At 32.8% G+C, this 19,626-nt stretch overlaps 4 protein-coding genes across 6 annotated transcripts; 3 read left to right on the top strand and 1 right to left on the bottom strand.

The window, feature by feature from the left end:
• Positions 1–346: 346 nt before the first annotated feature.
• LOC11436014 (proline-rich receptor-like protein kinase PERK2) lies at positions 347–1,470 on the top strand. Its single transcript, XM_003588857.4, has one exon. It carries the CDS (start codon positions 469–471, stop codon positions 1,186–1,188), a length of 720 nt encoding a protein of 239 aa, XP_003588905.1. The 5' UTR covers positions 347–468; the 3' UTR covers positions 1,189–1,470.
• A 4,451-nt stretch (positions 1,471–5,921) lies between these two features.
• LOC11436012 (serine/threonine-protein kinase RIPK) lies at positions 5,922–9,021 on the top strand. Of its 2 annotated transcripts, XM_003588855.4 has the most exons (6): positions 5,922–6,081; positions 6,189–6,644; positions 6,912–7,047; positions 7,574–7,710; positions 7,844–7,967; positions 8,121–9,021. In XM_003588855.4, the coding sequence occupies exons 2-6, from the start codon at positions 6,252–6,254 to the stop codon at positions 8,495–8,497; spliced, it is 1,167 nt and encodes a 388-aa protein (XP_003588903.1). In that variant the 5' UTR covers positions 5,922–6,081; positions 6,189–6,251; the 3' UTR covers positions 8,498–9,021. The 2 variants fall into 2 exon arrangements, with proteins under 2 accessions (XP_003588903.1, XP_024631062.1); XM_024775294.2 differs by lacking the exon at positions 5,922–6,081 and having other exon boundaries at positions 6,104–6,644.
• Positions 9,022–10,075: 1,054 nt separating this feature from the next.
• Positions 10,076–17,040, top strand: LOC11436011 (G-protein coupled receptor 1). Of its 2 annotated transcripts, none has more exons than XM_024775295.2 (9): positions 10,076–10,380; positions 11,596–11,627; positions 11,722–11,891; positions 12,157–12,251; positions 13,438–13,539; positions 13,629–13,685; positions 14,105–14,248; positions 15,162–15,232; positions 16,420–17,028. In XM_024775295.2, exons 1-9 carry the CDS (start codon positions 10,198–10,200, stop codon positions 16,523–16,525), a joined length of 960 nt encoding a protein of 319 aa, XP_024631063.2. In that variant the 5' UTR covers positions 10,076–10,197; the 3' UTR covers positions 16,526–17,028. The 2 variants fall into 2 exon arrangements, with proteins under 2 accessions (XP_024631063.2, XP_039688233.1); XM_039832299.1 differs by having other exon boundaries at positions 10,163–10,380; positions 11,596–11,663; positions 11,756–11,891; positions 16,420–17,040.
• Positions 17,041–17,636: 596 nt separating this feature from the next.
• Positions 17,637–18,389, bottom strand: LOC11428763 (copper transporter 5). Its single transcript, XM_003588853.4, has one exon. The coding sequence runs from the start codon at positions 18,226–18,228 to the stop codon at positions 17,800–17,802; it is 429 nt and encodes a 142-aa protein (XP_003588901.1). The 5' UTR covers positions 18,229–18,389; the 3' UTR covers positions 17,637–17,799.
• Between the last annotated feature and the right edge of the window lie 1,237 nt (positions 18,390–19,626).

Here is a 19,626-nt window from a genome sequence, read left to right as displayed (position 1 = left end):
TGAGTGTTTTTCTCAATACTTAAAGATCTCTCTATCAACCTCACTCTCTAGTCTCTATGCTACGAGTACTTAGGTGGAAAAATTCATCGATAAGCTTTCTCACACACATACACATATAGAAAAATTCATCAATACATAAACTTTTTTTTCTTTTTCTGGTGAGTTTAAACACCTCTAGTTTAATTAAAATAAGTTTATATTAAAGGCCAAAGTAAAGTAGGGGAATTAATACTTTTCCTCCACGCACAACACTCAATCACTAAGTAAGCATCAAAGAATATAAACCAAACTTCTGATTTCCAAAATGCCAAATGCAAGCTATAAAGAAATGCCACCATATTCTCCTACATTATTTCAATCTATATAATCACTAAGCCAAAACTAACTATCTATATGACAATTCACCTTGCCATATGAACACACCTTCCTTGTTTCCCCAAACACAATCTATATACCTCCTTAATTCAAATGGGTCATAACAAGAATCTAGGATTCATAACAAAAAGTTGGTTTGCATGGACCACAAATATTGTATTCATGTTGTTGGTTTTGTTTGCAAATAGGACATTGGAGATTGAGGACAAAGTTGAAGAGCCTTCAAGTGGTTTATTATGCATTAGTGAATGTGTCACATGTCCTACAATTTGTTCACCACCACCTCCTAAACTTGCTTCATCAAATTCAAATCACCCTCCTCCTTCACTCCCAACACAAAATCCTTCATCTCCTCCTTTGTTAACACCAAATGCACCCCCTTTTCCACTAATAACACCCCACCCTCCATCTTCTCCACTCCTAACACAAAATCCTCCACCTCCTCCACTATTAACATCATATTCACCTCCATTTCCACTCACAACATTAAATTCTCCTCCTCCTCCTCCTCCACTTCTAAAATCATATCCTCCACCATCACTAAGTCTTCCACCACCATTGTTGACTCTACCGCCTCCATCTCCACCAAGTCCTTCATCACATTCTTCCGGGGAAACTCCTCCACCACCTTTGAAATCTTCGCCTTCTTCAGGTTCAGGTCAAGGACAACCTAAAGTAATTGGTGGACCACCACAAAACTATCCATATCCCTATTACTATTATTATGCCTCAAGTGCATCTCATTTTTCTAATCATGTTGTACTCTTCTTTATTGTACTTTTGTTCCTTCATCAGATATTCTTTGCTTGGTAAGGGATAACAAGTAGTTGTAACTTACTTGTATGTATAGTGTACATAATGTTTATGAAATAGAATTCTGTATAAGGAAATAATATACAATATCATCATTATGCGTATTAGAACTAGGAGGGGATGCGTTTGTAAAAGAAAGAAAAAAAGCACGGGAGGGGAGGGGATGGGGTGAGGGAATCCTTTGTAATTTGTGAGTAAATTGGAGTTAATCATTGACTTTTTTCTTACATTTTTAAAAATATTTGTACTATTTTTACATATATACTATAATTTGTTCTAGTATTTCTTGGTGCATATAATGAGAAGTGTCAGCTTATTACTAGTAATACATAATATTAAAGGCCTTTGAAAAAATCTATATTTTTTAGAGAACTAAAACAAGAATTTGGATCGGTTTAGATGAAATTAAATGTCTAATTTTTAACTTTCCTTTTACCCGGACAATAGAACTAAAATATAATCTGCAAAACTTAGCTCAATTGAGAATATTAATAGTGTTAAGTTGTACAAGTTTACTCCAATAAAAAACACACATGGGGAGTTCATAACCGGTGCTCGAAACTTCCACACCCGTGAATCACCTCCAGTTTTAAGCTATTTCATCCACAATCATCAAAACAATTTGTTAGCATTTGAGATAGAGTGGCAAAATGGATGGATTGGATCCTAATGGATGAATCAAAATAATTCATTAGTCCATTAAAATTCAATATTGTTTTGTTGAAAAAACCATCCAATCCATCCATTAAGTATTATGTTCATCTAATTCATCCATTATTAAATTTTAATGATTGGGATATCCATCCGATCTATAAATCAAAGTGTATTATATTTTGAAGAGGTGTAGTATTTATTAAAGTGGTTTTTTTAGTAAATTCAATCCAAATAAATTTTATATAACCAAGCCCAACATTGTTTCTTTTTCTAGCCCATGATAATTTTGGTCATAAGACCAAATAATTTATAATTCAGAAATATTATAATTATTAATTAAGTAATTTAAAATATTAGGGTGGTCAGTAATGGTCAACCGGCCGCCGCCAGCATTGACCATAGTGGTTCGTCGGCCGTCGCCGGCATTAACCACAGTGGTCAGTGGTTCGCCAACGACTTACGGTGGTGGTCCGATCAAAGTTCCGACGACCTCCGGCGTTGACCCCCACCTATAATAAAATAATATTAAATATTTAAATATTTTAAAAAAATTAATTTTTTTTGCTGCCAGTTTTTTAATGGCTAAAATATGATTTTAGTCCCTGCAAATATGCCTCGTTTTGATTTTAGTCCCTGTTAAAAAAAAATTGTTTTTGGTCCCGGCAAATTTTTTTGTTTTTGAAAATAGTCCCTCCAGGGACTATTTTCAAAAACAAAAAAATTTGCAGGGACCTTTTTTAAAAACAAAATACCTTGCAGGGACCAAAAACTACAAAATTGGTTCAGTTATAATGTGTCACGTATGCAAATCATCACAAAAGTGGGGTCAGGGACTATTTTCAAAAACAAAAATTTTTGCAAGGACCAGAAACAATTTTTTTTTACAGGGACTAAAACCAAAACGAGGCATATTTGTAGGGACTAAAACCATATTTTAGCCTTTTTTAATTAAGGAGCAAGTTGAGATCATATCATCAGGTTTGGAGTTCAGATCATGAATTTAGACGATCTTTCTTGTTCCATAGAGGAATAATATTTAATGGTTAATCAACAATTTTTGTCCTTGAATGTTTTAGACGCCGTCATTATAGTCTCTAAATGCATCAAAATTGCAAACAAATTCACAATTGTTTCTTTTATCCGTCATTTTAGTCTCTGGATTTATTTCTAGGTAGTCAATTTAAAAATTAAATGAACCAACTTGGATTGACCTAGTGGTATAGGCTTGGGATCATGGAGTGTGGTTCGATTCTCTCTGGTGCCAATTTGAGGGGGTTAGTTTAGCTTCTTAAAAAAAAAAAAATTAAAAATCAAATGTTATTGTTATAGTTAATTTAATTCATAAAAGTTCTTACAAAGGAAGCATTGGGGATGTGATTGTATTTTTTTTTTTACATTTATAGACTATAGTTACAATGTCTCACACTTAGAGACCAAAATGGTTTGTTGAACATATTTTAACCCATTTTAATTTTGAGGTGAAAAATAAATGTAAAGACCTAGAGATGTCAATTTGCATCCATAAGTAGAGATCCTCAAGAGAGATATCTTCTCATTGAGAGGCTAGTAGACAAGAAATTTTCTCACGTAAAGATGGGATAGAAAGTCACCAAATGGTCATTTTGAGACAAGGATCATACCCTATACCGTGTTGGGACTTATCCTCGAGAAAATTACAAAAATATCCTCTATATGTATGTCCATATACAAATATTTTATATATATTCATTTATCTTTTCATACAAATAACACCGGTTAAATTTTTGTGATTAGTTGGTAATTGATTTCTTAATTTAAGTGCTAAAAATATCCATAACACTGTTTTGATTTATTGATTGACCTCATGAATCATACCTTAACAAATGTCTTCTATATAGACGTGGGAGAGAGAAAGGGGTTAGTAAAGACGGGGGGGGGGGGGGGGGGGGGGGGGTTAGTTAAAATATTATACATAAAAAAGAGGGGCCTGGATAAATAGAGGATATATCCATTCTTATGGCGTGAATAAGAAAAAACTTAAATGCATAGTTTTATACACCGGAAAATCCCTGCTTAGGATATATACATTTTAGTAAAGCCTATGCATCTTTTGAAATGATTTAAGTATTCATATGCTACTATATTTAAGTATAAAAAAATGTACTATTTGAAGCTTAAAAGAGCTACCATAAGAAAACGTGTTGAGTGAGCCAACTTCCTTGCCGATGCTAGGATAAGCATGGGATGGGAATGAAGATTTTAGATATGCATTTTTCTGATGAGGTGCTTGCTCATGCTTCTATATATGTGTTATTGGGAGTTAATACTTGATACTAGCAGGATGATCAAGAAAAAAGTTGTTACTTTGGGTAAAAAAAAATAAAATAACAGATGTTAATTGAGAGTAAATAGTTGTTTGACTCTGAAAATTACAGCCAACAATTCTTCTTAAAAAAATCAATAATAAAATAACCACATGAATATGGTGTGATACAAGTGATAGAAACTTAACCATATGAATATAAATAAAATAACCATATGAACATGGTGTGATACAAGTGATAGATAAGATACCTCTTTTGTCTTCTTATTTTTTTTAAAACCAATTCTTTGTAGTAAATTAATCATTCGACGCTTTTTTGACACAATCATTTTGAAACTTGAAATGGTAGTGCATGCAAATGTGAAACATGAATTAATAAAATGATTGCCCCTATAAGCCTTTGTATAATCCATTTTCCATGAGCGATGGATGGAAGTGGTTGTGGATTAGATTAATTTGTTCACCACTTTAAACTTTTTCTTTGACCTTCCAATCATATTACACTCTTTTTTTCACTTTTTAAAATTATTTTTCTTACACTAGATTCAAAATATAATACCTAAAACCCTTCTAAAGTCCTTGGCTGTATTGATATTGAGGTAGGCGTATTTGATTGCGTTTATACGACTCTATGAACAAAAATCATCAAATCCATTATAAAAATTAAATAAAATTAATATTCCAAGATCAAACCCTATTATATATGAACATGCCTTGCTTGAAGTTCTATCTTCTAGAAGCTGTACCCTTTGTTGAGTCACATTTAGAATTTAAAAGCAACGTGTCATTGTCTATTTGCTAACGTGTGATCATGACATCCTAACAACAATAATCCTATAGAGCTTTACCTACCGAACATTGGGAAATATCAAATTAGACCAAAAATGTTTAGAAATCCACTAAGAACTTTTCTATTGTTAATATTAGGCATCTATCTACAATATGCATCACTTTGAACGATTAAAGAAATGGTTTGATGTGTGTAACAACATATTTGATAATGTAATTGTTGTTTAGCACTAATGGAATTATGTTAGACCTTTCCATTTTGCTAAAATTCCGGAGAATGTGCATGAATTGCTAAACACAAAATATGTGGACGGCAAGGGAATGCAAGGTGGAGATACTTACATGTTTGAAGAGAAGGTTAGAGAAGGAAAGTTTAGTTTAACATTGAAGTCAACAGGTAGGCAAGTTACTTGACCAATAATTAATTAATTGAAGATATATATGACAATCATCAAAGTTACAAAAAGAAATTTTTTGATAAGTACAACTCATTTGATAAAAAGTTGCAAAGACATTTGATATGTTGGAGCGCGAGTTCAGACTTACAATACCTTTTTTTTGCACTTAAAGTGTGTGAGTTTCATTGTTACACTTTATGAAAGAAAGCAAAGTGAAATCTTATTTTACTCCCTAAAAATGTATGGTGTCTGGTTAGTCCCTAAAATTACTAAATTGAAAAAAATAATTATAAAATTGTATATTATCAGTCATTTCAATTATACTGAAGAGTATGTTCAATATGTGTTAACTCAATAAGAGTTTGACATTGTAATCTCACCCTTCTCAATTTAAAAAAAATAAAATAATGTATAGTAAAATTTTGGTAGTGTTTTTGAATCTTAGCCAACAAACATGAAGACTAATTTGACATTCACAAGTAATTTTTAGAGGCTACTATTCATATCAAGTTTATGAAACTAAATATTTATAATTTTAGAGGCACTTAGTCAATTTTTTAAGTTTCTTAATATAAGAGATGATGAACTAATTTAAGAGATTAACTTTCCGGTGGCTTACAAAGAATTTGAGTGTTCACTATATAAATAAAATAAAAATCAATATTCATGCATATATCGTACAACTCTATATTACCATCTACATTCAAGTGGTCTAGAAGTCAAGGAATCTCATACAATTTCTCTAACAAGGTAGTAGGTGAAAGTATACGTACTATAAATTTCTCATCTTTCATTTATTTTTTTCCCTAAAGTATCAATCATTAACATTTTTATGTCGTTTTTCTATTTTTTTTTAGATTGAAAAGGAGAAGCTTAAGGTACATTACAAAGTTATTGCACATACACTATACAAATTCTAGATGACTACTACTAAAAAGATAACATGGAAGTCTATGATCTTGATCCTAAATTGTTACAAGAGTAAATACCCTTTGGAGGAATCAGAGAAACATGTTCTAAAACAAGGTTCTTTGCAAAGACTATGTTTATCAGATATAAGCAATTCAAGTTCAAGTCAAGCTATTGAAGATCTTTCAGTTTCTTTTGCTGGTTCTAAACTTCATGCATTCACACTTGAGGAGCTAAAAGAAGCAACACATAATTTCTCATGGAGTAATATGTTAGGTGAAGGTGGATTTGGACCTGTTTATAAGGGTTTTGTTGATGATAAACTTAGACAAGGGTTAAAGGCTCAAACTGTAGCTGTTAAATGTTTGGACTTGGATGGCTTGCAAGGTCATAGAGAGTGGCTGGTTAGCTTTCTGATGCACCCTTTTAGTTTACGAAGCGTATGTTTGGATTGGCAATTGATTGAGCAAAATTACGGTTTCACTATGATTTTGTTAAAGCTCTAAAGTATAGTTTTTGTCAAAATCACGATGGATCATCGGAATTTTATGAATTTCATTGCCGAACCAAACATATGCTAAGATTACTTTTTTCCATGACAAAATACCACAATTTTTGTGGAAAAAATATATCTAAAAAAATGTTGTTTTGAACATATTTTTATTTTCTAGGCAGAGATTATATTTCTTGGACAACTAAGTCATCCACATCTTGTGAAGTTAATTGGATATTGTTTTGAAGATGAACACAGGCTTTTGGTGTATGAATACATGCCAAGAGGTAGCTTGGAGAATCAATTATTCAGAAGTATGTTTCTTTTCTACTTTCTACTTATTTTCTCATCATTTTTTCACTCTTTTCCCAAAAGGCACAAAATTAAATTAAGTAGATACTAAATAATCATTAGGACTTATCATTTTTGGTACATAAACTCACTCAAAGTCAAACCTGATCAATTACAAGATCTAATGGCCAAATAATTTTGATCTGATGTTCTATATTATTAAACACACTTAATTTTTTATTTTTTTTAAATCTATTAGTTTTGTTGAGTCTGATTAGAAACTCTCACACTAACACAATAATTAAGGTTTGCTTCATTATTCTAATATGTTTGTATGATTCATAGTTTACTAATAAGTGGAATCTTGTAAATTGGACCATAGTATGTAAACACAATTTGTACACTATAAATCCTAAGGTTGAATTATAGAAAGGTATAGCATCCGCTCGGTAATGGTAGCCGTAGACGTCTCACTGATCAAATCTCGTGTGTTATTTGTTTGCGTTTTTCTTTTGAGCCGAGGTTGATGTTCTAACATAATACAAACAGGATACTCTGCTACTATGCCATGGTCAACAAGGATGAAAATCGCATTGGGAGCTGCTAAAGGCTTAGCATTTCTTCATGAAGCAGATAAACCTGTAATATACAGAGATTTCAAAGCTTCAAATATCTTACTAGACTCGGTATGTTCTTTTCTCTTCCCTTTCTGTTTTATTCATAAACTTCAAAGATCACCTTGCATCTACAAAATTATCTTCCATGTGGCCATATTAGAAAATTATTAACTTGGACTTTTTTATCTCCCATCAAATCCAGGATTATACAGCTAAGTTATCAGACTTTGGACTAGCTAAGGATGGTCCTGAAGGAGAAGAGACACATGTAACGACACGCGTAATGGGAACACATGGTTATGCGGCTCCTGAGTACATCATGACAGGTATGACTCTACCATACAAAATGTTAACCCTGTTTTATGCTGCTCCTGGCCGAACTCTAGATTATCAGGATTGTTTTCGCTGATAATTTTAGGGTTAAGACGAAGAAAAAAAATTTGAATCTAATTAACCCTTGCCCGATTGATTATATATAGGTCACCTCACAACAAAGAGTGATGTGTATAGCTATGGAGTGGTTCTATTAGAATTGCTCACAGGAAGAAGGGTAGTGGATAAGTCTTCAGAATCAAGTAGAGGGAAAAACTTGGTGGAATGGGCAAGACCAATGTTGAGAGATCAAAAGAAGCTGCACCGTATTATCGACCGTAGACTTGAAGGTCAATATCCTACCAAAGGAGCTTTGAAAGTTGCTATGTTAGCTTTTAAATGTTTGAGTCATCACCCAAATCCAAGACCCTTCATGAGTGATGTTGTTAAGGTTTTGGAACCACTTCAAGATTTTGATGATGTTTTTATAGGACCATTTGTTTATGTTGCTGTAAATGAAAATGGTGACAAAGATACAATATAGTACACCTAAGTAACTTAGGTAAATATTATAGCTTATAAAAAAAAAAAAAAAAAGGGAAAAGGAAAAAAGGAAAACAAAAAAGTTGTGTTACATATATTTTCCTAAGGGACAAGTTTGATTTTCAAAATCATGATGCAAGTAGTTATACATGTGTGACTCGTATAATCACTTCGTCTATTTATTAGAGTTGTTGGATAGAGATTAGACGATTCATATTGTGATTTTGACAAATCAATAATTTAAAATCTCGATTGATGGTTATCAAGTCGATGTTGGTATGTCATAGCCAAAAAAAAATATTAGAGCTGCAGCAAATGTTTCATATGGAATAAGTACTATACTACCACATGGAAACTCAAGTTTTCAAAAGTGGTAAAGGATTGATGAAGTACAAAGGCTTGAAGGAAGTGTTTGCACGGATGTTATTATCAATAGTATTACTTATGTTTGGATGACTTCAAACTCTAGTCTAGAATATACAAACAACTCATCAAATTATAATATATTTGACAAAATTATTGTTGGATTGTGTTCATAGTTTTAGATTTCAAATCATAGCTAGATGAATGGGAATATTTATTATTATTTTTCCCATCCCGCATATTAGTCTCATAGTCTGGTTGTATTTACAAAATGAGTTTTTTTTTTTTGTTGGTAAAATTAACTCATGAGTTTGCTCAATAATAAAAAATGATTTGCTAAGAATACAATAAAAATAGCAAGTTAAGGAGGGAATATTCGTAGAGCTTATACCGTCGTCATATCATTGCATTATTTTGTGATAAGGTCGATATATCATTGTTGAACTTAAAAGGGTTGAGTCAAAAATAAAATAAAAACTTGAAAGGGTGCGCTCAAGTAACTTCTGTGACTTTGTTTTTTGACAGAGTAATTTATGTGGCTTAAAACACTCATTTATCTTATAAATACCTTCTCTAACACCCATTTTTCAATTAAATGAAAGTCATGTGAGTTTGACATTTTAAAAATAATCTTTTGCACCAATTTTTTTTACGTTAATCCTTTCATTTAAAAACATAGACATGTTTAAATCTGAGCTGAAAAAAATATAACGTAAATATATATTTACTACATTATTTATAAAGAAATAAATTTAGTTTGTATCTAACTTTGTAATATTAATTCCTTCCACAAAACTTTTTAATATTAATTAGGGTTAAATTTATTTTTGGTGCTTATAAATATAACGAATTTTGATTTTATTTTTTATAAAAAAGTGACATATTTTTGTTCCTCTAAAAAATTCTAGCATGTAGCAAATAAAACAAAATTGATCTAAGAGGGAGCAATTGTCAAATTGCCCCATGCAATGTAAGTAACAGTTTAGACAAAAATGATTCTACCCAAAATTGATATTTCAAAAGAGTTGTGTTATTTAAACAACCAATTATGTGACAACTTTTAGTACAACCAAAATTTTGCAAAAAAAAGAGATTGTCACAAAATCAATAATGTGAGTATGAGATAGAGATTGTCACAAAAGTTGTCAAAAATTGATGGTACAAATATCATTTCTCATTTCAAAATCAATTAAGTTTTATCGTTGTTTCACAAAACCCAAAAACACCGTTTCAATTTCAACTTCATTTTCCCTTTTCCATATTCACCACTTAACCACTCAACTGTAACTTCAACCAACCAACCAAACTGATCGCCGATCACTCACTCCTCCTCCCGCAATGGCGACCACCGCCGCCATCAGCACCACACTTACCGCCTCCGATCGTGGGATTCTCACCGCAGTAAACGTCGGCGCGTCGAGTCTCTCTTTCGCTGGTTCAAGCTTCATTGTACTATGCTACCTTCTCTTCAAAGAGCTTCGCAAGTTTTCCTTCAAGCTCGTTTTCTATCTAGCACTTTCGGTATGCTTCCTTTTCTTCGCTTCAGATCTATAACACTGCGTTTTCTCTTTGTATTTTCAAAAAATTGCTTCGATTTTTTTTTATTTATTACTTTAAACTCTTCGCACAGTTTGAAATGAAATCACATGATTAAACGCGCTTTTGTTTTTGTTAACTTAGTTACTTAATTTTGTACTTAGCTTCTAATTGTTGCTTATCGTTGACGTAATCGGCCAATTAGAGTTTGGAACGAATTACAGCAGAAGCTGGTATTTGGAGATTTATCAGTTAGGAACTAATTACAATGACATTACATAATAAAGGTTACAAGCAAATCTATAGTAAAACCTAATGGACTCGATTAGTAACTTAGAAACCTAAAGCGCCCAATAACTTATTATCTAACAGTGGTTACAAATGCGGACACAGTTGCTGCAGAGAGCTCTAAGAAATATTTATACTGCACCAGCAATTGCGGTTGCAGACCACAATTTAGAACTTTTAGCAGTGTAATGGTTAAGTTACACCAAGGTTATTTGAGGACTGCTTAATCCTAAGATCGAACCTCAGCGTGACTGTTTTGCCTCCATTTTTTTAGCTTAATTTTCATTGTTTACCTACATTGTTATTGTAATAATTAGGAGTCCCAATATCTTTTAATATGCTTACTGATAGTTATTTATAGTGAGCTACAGAGCTAGTAATTAGAGTAAGCTTCTCTATTTGATATATGCTTTGTAAAACTTATCAGTTGTTACCAGTGTTGTCAAATATAGGCCATGGCGGATTGTGGTGGCGGTGTTTTGACATCTTTCATGGCCAATTTGTGAAGGATTGAGGCGCCATTGCGTTTTATGGCAGATAAAGTGTCTTATGATGGCAGCTTTTTAACTTCCTGCCATGGTCCGCCATCTACAGTTGACAACACTTGTTGTTACCTGCTAGTTATTGACTTCAATGTTGGTGCTAATTTGTAAAACCTACATTTTGGTGATGAAAACTGTTGGTTTTTAGTAAATTTTTTAATCAGGGTACCAGCTTTTGTAATCTTTCTTGTCATTTGTTCCCCTTAGCCACTTTAATTTGAATTTGTAATGCTGTTTTACAATTGAGAAGTAGGTCCTTCGGGAATCATAGTCTGTTCATGTGCATTAGATGATCAGCTATTGCATTGGTTTCACCATGTTCTCTTCTTCTAAGCCATAATGCTCTTTTATGAATTTTCACCTGTTGCAGGATATGCTTTGCAGTTTCTTCAGCATAATAGGGTATACTTGCTAGTTCAAGTGCAATTTTCTTCAAGTGTATGTATCAACTAAATCTGTTCATCATGTGATTGATAGAAGTTTCATTTTGATACAGGGACCCATCCAATAGTTTATTTTGTTATGCTCAGGGATATAGTACACATTTTTTTTGTGTGGCATCTTTCCTTTGGACTACAACAATTGCTTTTACCCTTCACCGCACTGTTGTAAAACACAAAACGGATGTTGAAGATTTGGAGGCTATGTTCCATTTATACGTCTGGGGTATGCATCTATCGACGAATCAACTTTTTAATATTGTAGCTTTGAGAAACGGCGTATTTTTACAATAATCTTCATGTCATGTGATATCCCAATCCCATGACATTTGATTTGAAAATGAATTTCTTGTACAAAGTAATGCTGATGGAATGGCTTTGGTTATGCATGAAGAGTAGGACTTTCAACTAGTCTTGATTTCGTTCAATTCCATTATCAACTTGCATAGAAGAGAGCTCATTTGATGTTTTTTTCTCTAAACTTTTGATAGGTACTTCGCTGGTTATGACAGTTATGCGCTCCTTTGGTAATGACCATAGACATTTTGGTACATGGTGTTTGTCTCAAACAGGTCTTACAGGGAAGGCAAGTAGTAATAGGAACGCAGGTCACATGTTGTTTTCCTACAATTCCCAGAATTTTTTGTTTATTTCATTTTCCACATCATTATTTTGGTTTTACATATGGTATATGATGGGATTTTAATTCAATAGAAGAGGTGTGAGCTTAATATAAGAATTAAATGTAAATTAACTTTTCTAAAGCATGAAAATTTTGTTTCATAACTTTAGCATGGGTTAAGTGTTATTGGCCTCTGCGTGATTTGTAACAACAATTTGTTCTCCATATTAAGCTCTGCTGTTATAGTAAAGATGAAACATTAGGATTTTCATGAAAATTAGAATAAACGCCAAGTAGGGAATCCTCTTTCTTTAATGGTATATGTATCTCAATTGCATGCTCTAGTGTCAATTCTCTCACTCTCTCTAAATCTATGTAATTTGATATCATATAAATGCAAAAAGGATTGGCAATGAATGTAAGCTCCTGTTTACCTACGATAGGATTGTTTTCCTCGTTGCAATTCTTCAAAATTCAAAATAACATATGTAGATTAACATGCAAAGCAGCTAAAATTAACAGCTGTGAAAAATCCATGTGAGCAAATTTTTCTGACATTTTAAAGTTCTAAACAGCATTCTATCCATATTTTTGTTAATTGCTTAGGGATGCTGTTAGATACTGGGTTTGGGCCTAAGCCCAACTAATGTACTATATAGGGGATTTGGTTGCATTTGCTGATGTGGCTAGTTTGTTAGAGGGTAATGACGGTTATATGAAGGATAGGATAGCAAGAGAGGGGAAGTTGTCACATTTTAGTTACGACCTTAGAAGGTTTGGGCAGAGAAATTCCTTTCTCTGAAGGAGCGGTGCTATGTTTGGTAGTTAGGGATCTTCCAAACTGCATTGTCTTTTTTCATCAGCAATAATACACATTTGTTCCGCTATTGTGCATTTTAATTCCTGTTTTCTATATTCTGTACGTTGCAATAATTCTGGTACGCAACAGTGCTTCCCTTTATGGCTTTATCCAAAATAAGATTTCAATGTTAATGAATAATATAAAGCAGAATAACAACAGACACCTCCAAATTTTCTGAAACTTTGGATTGCATACGTACTGCATTTGTTTATGTATTTTGCTTTTCAAAATACTCTAGTAATATTTCTTTTGCCTGTCATCTAACATCATATTTCTTTTTCTATGCAGGCAGTTCACTTTGTTACATTTTACTTGCCACTTTGGGGTGCAATTCTATATAATGGGTTTACATACTGGCAAGTAATACGCATGCTGAATAATGCAACCCGTGTATGTATCTGAATTTTCTGATTATTTTTCAAACTAAGCAAGTTGCTTGTTCAGTCACTTTCTGAACCTTGTTTCTTGTAAAATTTCAGATGGCAAGTGGCATGTCAGGCCAAGCTTATGTCTCAGATACAAGAGACAACATGAGGGTATTTATACTATTGTTGGCTACTTTCATATAATCATCATTTTAGCCTTTTATATTTCACCTGTTACGTTTTCTCTTGTTGCTTGTTCTCTGTAATGTGCTATTTTGTTCAAATGCCTTAACGATCATTCTGGAAAAGGTTTATTTTAGAATTAAAAGGGAAATTTTCTCATATGCTTACATCGTAAAGAATTCTCTCATTTTTTTAATTGATAAAAATACCATTAACACGCTCTTCTGTGGTTTTTTAATGTTGTTTAAAGATGTCCAACTCTTACATTTTTTGTTTGGATTTTCATGAGTATATTTTGTATATTTATACGCATGCTTGAACCAATTGCTTAAGATGATGAAAGTGTTGTTACCTGTAGCATCTATGTTGCAATTGAACAATACTTGAGTATGGATTTTGCTTTGCAGGCTCTGAATCGCTGGGGATACTATCCGCTAATTCTTATAGGATCATGGGCTTTTGGCACTATTAACCGGATTCATGATTTTTTTGAGCCTAACAACAAGATATTTTGGCTCTCACTTCTTGACATTGGAACGGCTTCCCTTATGGTATCTACAAGTAACCCTACTGTTTTCTGCTTTATCTTAATACAATCTTTTGTCAGTTCCACTCATCTTTTTAGACCCATCTGTTAAAGTTATACTTTATCGAATAATCAGGCTTGTGGACAAAGAAATTGTTGAAGTTACTATTTATCCACCTCTTCCCTGATAATATGTTAATGACCCAGTAAAATGCTTTCAATTGTAATCCAGGTTCATTTGAAATATCTTCTATTTGGTATATTTTTACACACGTGACTGCAGTGTGAAAATATGGGTATACAACCTGTTCAACATTGTTATCCAACATAGTTAACAAAAAATATGACAATAATTTAAACAATGTGTGCCTTTCTGGTATATTAGCTATAGTACAACTTTGATTTTACTGGCTCATTAGGGGAAGTTTCCAGTGTTTGTTTAACTTAAGTGGGAACAATTTAAGTTTCTCTTAGTTTTGTAGTGGGTGGATATAATTCAATTCAAAGTTTAAACAGCATGTTATGGTTGGTCTGTTTCTTTGCATATGAACATTAGGAGGACAATTCTTTCAATTTAATCAGAATTAGAAAAGGGTGAAATCACAATTGTTTAAAAGGATATGGCAATTTTAAAACATTTAATCATCAGCCTCACTTCATTCATAGCAAGATTGTGAGTTCGTAAATACCATTAAAACTTCCCCGGCTGCACCAACACTTGAATATATTTTAATGTATACACAATGGATTTGCATGGCATCACTGTAGATAATTGCTTTCCATTTTGCGTAATTGTTCTATGCTTTTTCAGTTTATGTAACTGGTATCCCTTGGTTCAGATTTGATGTCAAGTTAAGAGTGAATATCAATTGCTGCCTCGTGAAAAGTACTGTTATGGCATCTTCCTATGGTTTCTCACTTTTGTCTATTTACTGCAGGGCCTCTTTAACTCAATTGCTTATGGCCTCAATTCTTCTGTTCGTCGGGCAATTTGTGAAAGACTGGACAAGTAAGTCCTGATTCTATTCTATTTTCGTAGGGATTTTCAACTGAATTTGATCATCTCTATTTAGAATCATGCTTAATTTCTTGGGCTGAAATTTGCTGCATTCCTCACTCACACTTTTCAGTTAAGCAGTCTCAATTTTTGATACATTGATATAATGTTCAATTGTAGAAGTATTTATTCTTTAGAGTATGTGTTTTTAAACTTAATGCTAGTTGAAATATAAAAAAACTTAACAGGAAGATTGTAAAACCATTCTACATAGAAAGGTACATCCACAATTAAGTTGTATCCCGCTATAGGTGGGAAGTAAGAACATATACATTGAAATTAAAAAAATGGAATTGGCTCAGAAATACTGTGGGAAAGCATGAAACACTTAAGGAAAAGGGAGATCTCTCAAAAAGCAACAGTGAGGACATCATCTCATACTTTCCCATTAAACAATTTTTTATATATTAATGAAACAAAAAAAGTTTATGAGAAAACACATTTGGCAACATCATCTCATATAATCATGAAACATGTTGACACTTCATACTAGAGTAAGGCATCAAAAGAAATTAAAAAGTAATGATGGAAAGTACTTGTATGAAATAGAACAAAAGAATATGGCTATATACTTGTTAGAAAGTGTTTTACTTCGCAACTTATCTTACACAGTTTGCATTACATTAAATGATGGAAAACATGAAAAGAAGGAAGATCTCTCAATTCATGACGAATAAGTACTTTGAAACTTGATTTATTGCTTATAGCCAGGGAGATGGGTAGCTCACTTGTTGAGCTAAGGGATTAAAGGAGTTAAGGAGTTAAAGGTCCACGGTTTGAATCCTAGCCAGGGATAAAAATACTAACCTAACAATTAAAATACTAACATTTGCCATACAAAAAAAAAATTATTGCTTATAGCCAGTTTGCTAAATTTTGCCTAAAATGTGTGAGTGCACCATATACTGATGGTTCATTTGCAATTATTCGTTGATTCACGAGTACTTAAATTAGAGTTAGTTTGGTGTAGGTCCAAAATTTATTTGGGTTCTTGTTACTTTTTTCATCTCATAAAATGTGATTTTCATTATTTATTGAAATTTACGTTCTTTTGGTATAATTGTTTCTTTTTTTTTTTTCTTTTTTCCCCAACACGTTTAATTAAAATATACGAAATTTGCTTCTTTCTTGGGTGTCAGGTTCTGGCCCGAGAGACTGAACAGATGGCTCCCTAACAATTTTAAGTACAAGAGCTTATCGCAGGAAAGTGAACTCTCTGTGTTCAAAACTGAAGATCAGCGATAGTGTGTGAAGATAATGTGGTTCCTGTTTATCGCATTTTAGCAGTTTTCATGTTTACGGAGTTTCTCTGTTTCATAGACAAAAATGGATCTGCAGGCAGCAACAATTCTGGGTTATTTGTTGCTCCGATGCTTCAGTTACATGAATCATGACTTTCATTCTATGAGTTTTACACTGACAAGGATTCTTCCCCAACTAATTAGATGATGGACCTGTTCGTGTGGTGTGTCTTTGGAATCGCATGCTGTTATTATCCTCAAATTGAAGACCATGTGACTGCAGTGCTTGCCGTGATTCATCTTTTAACAACTCTTAACCTCAAGCTTGACCGTATGTTGTTGTATCTATATTTCTGTAATAGAATGTTTCCTTGATTGTATTCGTGTTATAGGTTAGGTTTACTTTCAGATTGTTACCAATTGCTAAACAGCTTTCCCAACTTAGGCATTAATTTGGTTCATTGCCAACGGTAGAAATACATCACTGAAATAGTCATATGTTCATATTGTTTTTCTTTATTCGTTTTTCCCCCTTGTGTTATTTTCTTTCCCACTTCAACTTGAAGAATTTCTTCTTAAGTTGAAGCAGGCCTCTGAAAACAAGGATAGGACTTGGGAGGATCCTCAAAACACTAGGGCGTTAATGCATATGACGACCGAAACGCAACACATGCTCAATGCAACAACAAGCAAGCATTGTCCTTTCCCTGCCTGTTATGCCCTGTTAAAACAAAATTGTCTTGGCAATTTAATTGTTATGAATTATGATACATAATTACACATTTTTTTCTCGTTGGAAGGACAATTGGGAAGGATTCAACATTAATTACATTTAATTGCAGAACCTTCTTCCAATTAAGATTACATTTATTCATGCAGAACCTTCTTCCCAATCAGGACGGATTCTGTCCACAGCAAAGCAAAACCCTTTTGCAGCATAGCATGTATACAGGTCCATGAAACGTCTTACTAATCAGTAATCATAAGTCACACCCTAATTAAGTAGTACACATTCTGACATTCATTTCGCCTATGATTATGGCATTGCCAATAGAGCTAGCTACACTGCTTAAAACGACAAGACGAAACAAAAAAGAAGAGAATTGCTACTTTAATAAGAACCAAAAACTCCAACGCATATTACTACCACTATTTCATTTTGATGATACAGAATAGAACATACAACAGAAAAATCGCAGAAAAAGAGAATATAATTTATAAACCAATTCACAAGTGATCATTACAACAAATGAATTTCAACCACAAAAAACACACAAACTAAGCACATGCACAAGAATTATCAACAACAACCGCAGCCTCTTCGTCACCCTGACTCCTAAACAAGAAGTAACCAAACGTTAATCCGACCACGATAGCCAAAAAAACACCACCATTAAACGACATTATAGCCAACATCAACAAATACCCGATAGCCGAATTCACACCAAATAAAACCGACTCAACAACCTTGTTCCTCGAAACCTTATTCAATCCAAGAAGAGGAGTCCGAATCTCCGGCACCGGAGTTGTTCTCCCTTCACCGGAGAAAAACTTCAACCGAATCCGAAGATTTTCCAGATATTGGTAGAATGTTGCAATAATGAAGCACGCTATTAAACTCAGTAGATAACTCGTCCATGAATTGGTTTTCCATGAATCAAATAATAGTGTCACGTTTTTTCCCCAATATAATGTCATGTGCATCATCTTCGGAAAAATTAAGGTTTTGAAATTTTCCGATCTATGTCGGAAAAATAAACAAGGTTGTTTTGAAAATTTCAAGGTTTTTGTTTTGTGAGTGTTTCTGCAAGGTGTTTAGGATGAAGGAAAAAGTTGGCGTATGTGTCTGTTTTTTCGGAGTTACGTGATTTGTTACGTTGTTACGATCGAAATTTACGAAATGCCCTGCTGGATCTATCGATAATTACGATTTTTCCTTTTTTAGTTGATGTACCTGGCCTGTGTTACAGTTAGATTAATTCAAAGCTTTCAAGGTTACATAAGGGATTGCACAATGGTTCAAACATTTCATGTGGTTTTTTTGACTGGTACACGAAATACTTCGATTACTCCGTAGAACCCTTGTGGGCTTTTTAAGTATATAAAATATTTTTATTAACTTTTTTTGAATGTTTTTTTTATACTTAGTTTAGTCAATCACAAAAAAAAATCACTTAATTTTTTTTTTATAATTGTAGCATTGCTTATTCAAAAACAAAATTGTAGCACCATAGAATTATTCTGTTGGACCACTTCTATATTTATAGGTGATTCATGGTTCATCATAATTTTAACTTAGAAATTATTATGGCAGATTACTTTGATAAATAATATCAGTAGATCAAAACTTAAAAATTGCTTAAAATGTCAACGAATATTGATGTTGCTCCTTATTAGTAGAAGTTCATAGTTATTATTGTTCTCATAAATGACACAGTTACATGATCAATGTCACTTGGACAGAAACAAATAAAAAAATGAGTGAGTAGAGTTTTGAGATACATATTACATTTATTTTTTTTACAAATGGTCACCAACCATGTCACTATCTCACTCGTTTAGAATGAGATGTACTGCAAGTTTCTACTTCTACAACAAGTACTTAGAGCTGTGTTGGTGTTCTATGCAATGTTATTCTTCTTTGTCTCACTTTTTATCTCTCTATATCTCTCCATTGATGTCTCAAATGCAGCAGCATTGTCATTTGTCAAAGAATGTTGAAATGTTGCCCTCTTTAATATCATAAATTGTTGACCTCCGTGATAATACATCGAATCACATGTAAACCGTGTAGATATTTTAAGAGCAAACTTAACAAAATGACATCTAGTGTAATTTAACTAAACACATGTATAAAAAAAAATAAAAATGCGCTCTAAAAAGAATGTATAAAAAATAAATAAAATTCGATACATCATCATCATACATAACAATTCATTTGTTATGGAAATCTTCCCTAAAAAAAAAAAATGTTATGGAAATCATTCAAGACGGTAGAATTATTAATGTTTTCAAAGTATATATTTAAAAAAGAAAAAGAAAAATCACGTTTTTTCATGAGGTGGTACTTATACATATTTAAGAAAGCATCAAAAACCAAAAATT

The sequence above is a fragment of the Medicago truncatula genome, chromosome 1, assembly GCF_003473485.1.
Source record: "Medicago truncatula cultivar Jemalong A17 chromosome 1, MtrunA17r5.0-ANR, whole genome shotgun sequence".
NCBI lineage: Eukaryota > Viridiplantae > Streptophyta > Magnoliopsida > Fabales > Fabaceae > Medicago > Medicago truncatula.
The sequence above is the reverse complement of the archived record's forward strand: the minus strand, read 5'-3'. Positions and strand labels throughout refer to the sequence as shown.

Bases quoted from the DNA above. Each gene is read 5' to 3' on its own strand.
- LOC11436011 (XM_024775295.2), top strand. From the start codon at position 10,198: ATGGCGACCACCGCCGCCATCAGCACCACACTTACCGCCTCCGATCGT. The intron at 14,249-15,161 runs GTATCTACAAGT...TATTTACTGCAG, and splicing joins TTGGAACGGCTTCCCTTATG to GGCCTCTTTAACTCAATTGC. The intron at 15,233-16,419 runs GTAAGTCCTGAT...CTTGGGTGTCAG, and splicing joins ATTTGTGAAAGACTGGACAA to GTTCTGGCCCGAGAGACTGA.
- LOC11436012 (XM_003588855.4), top strand. From the start codon at position 6,252: ATGACTACTACTAAAAAGATAACATGGAAGTCTATGATCTTGATCCTA. The intron at 6,645-6,911 runs GTTAGCTTTCTG...TTTATTTTCTAG, and splicing joins AAGGTCATAGAGAGTGGCTG to GCAGAGATTATATTTCTTGG. The intron at 7,968-8,120 runs GTATGACTCTAC...GATTATATATAG, and splicing joins TCCTGAGTACATCATGACAG to GTCACCTCACAACAAAGAGT.
- LOC11428763 (XM_003588853.4), bottom strand. From the start codon at position 18,228: ATGATGCACATGACATTATATTGGGGAAAAAACGTGACACTATTATTT.
- LOC11436014 (XM_003588857.4), top strand. From the start codon at position 469: ATGGGTCATAACAAGAATCTAGGATTCATAACAAAAAGTTGGTTTGCA.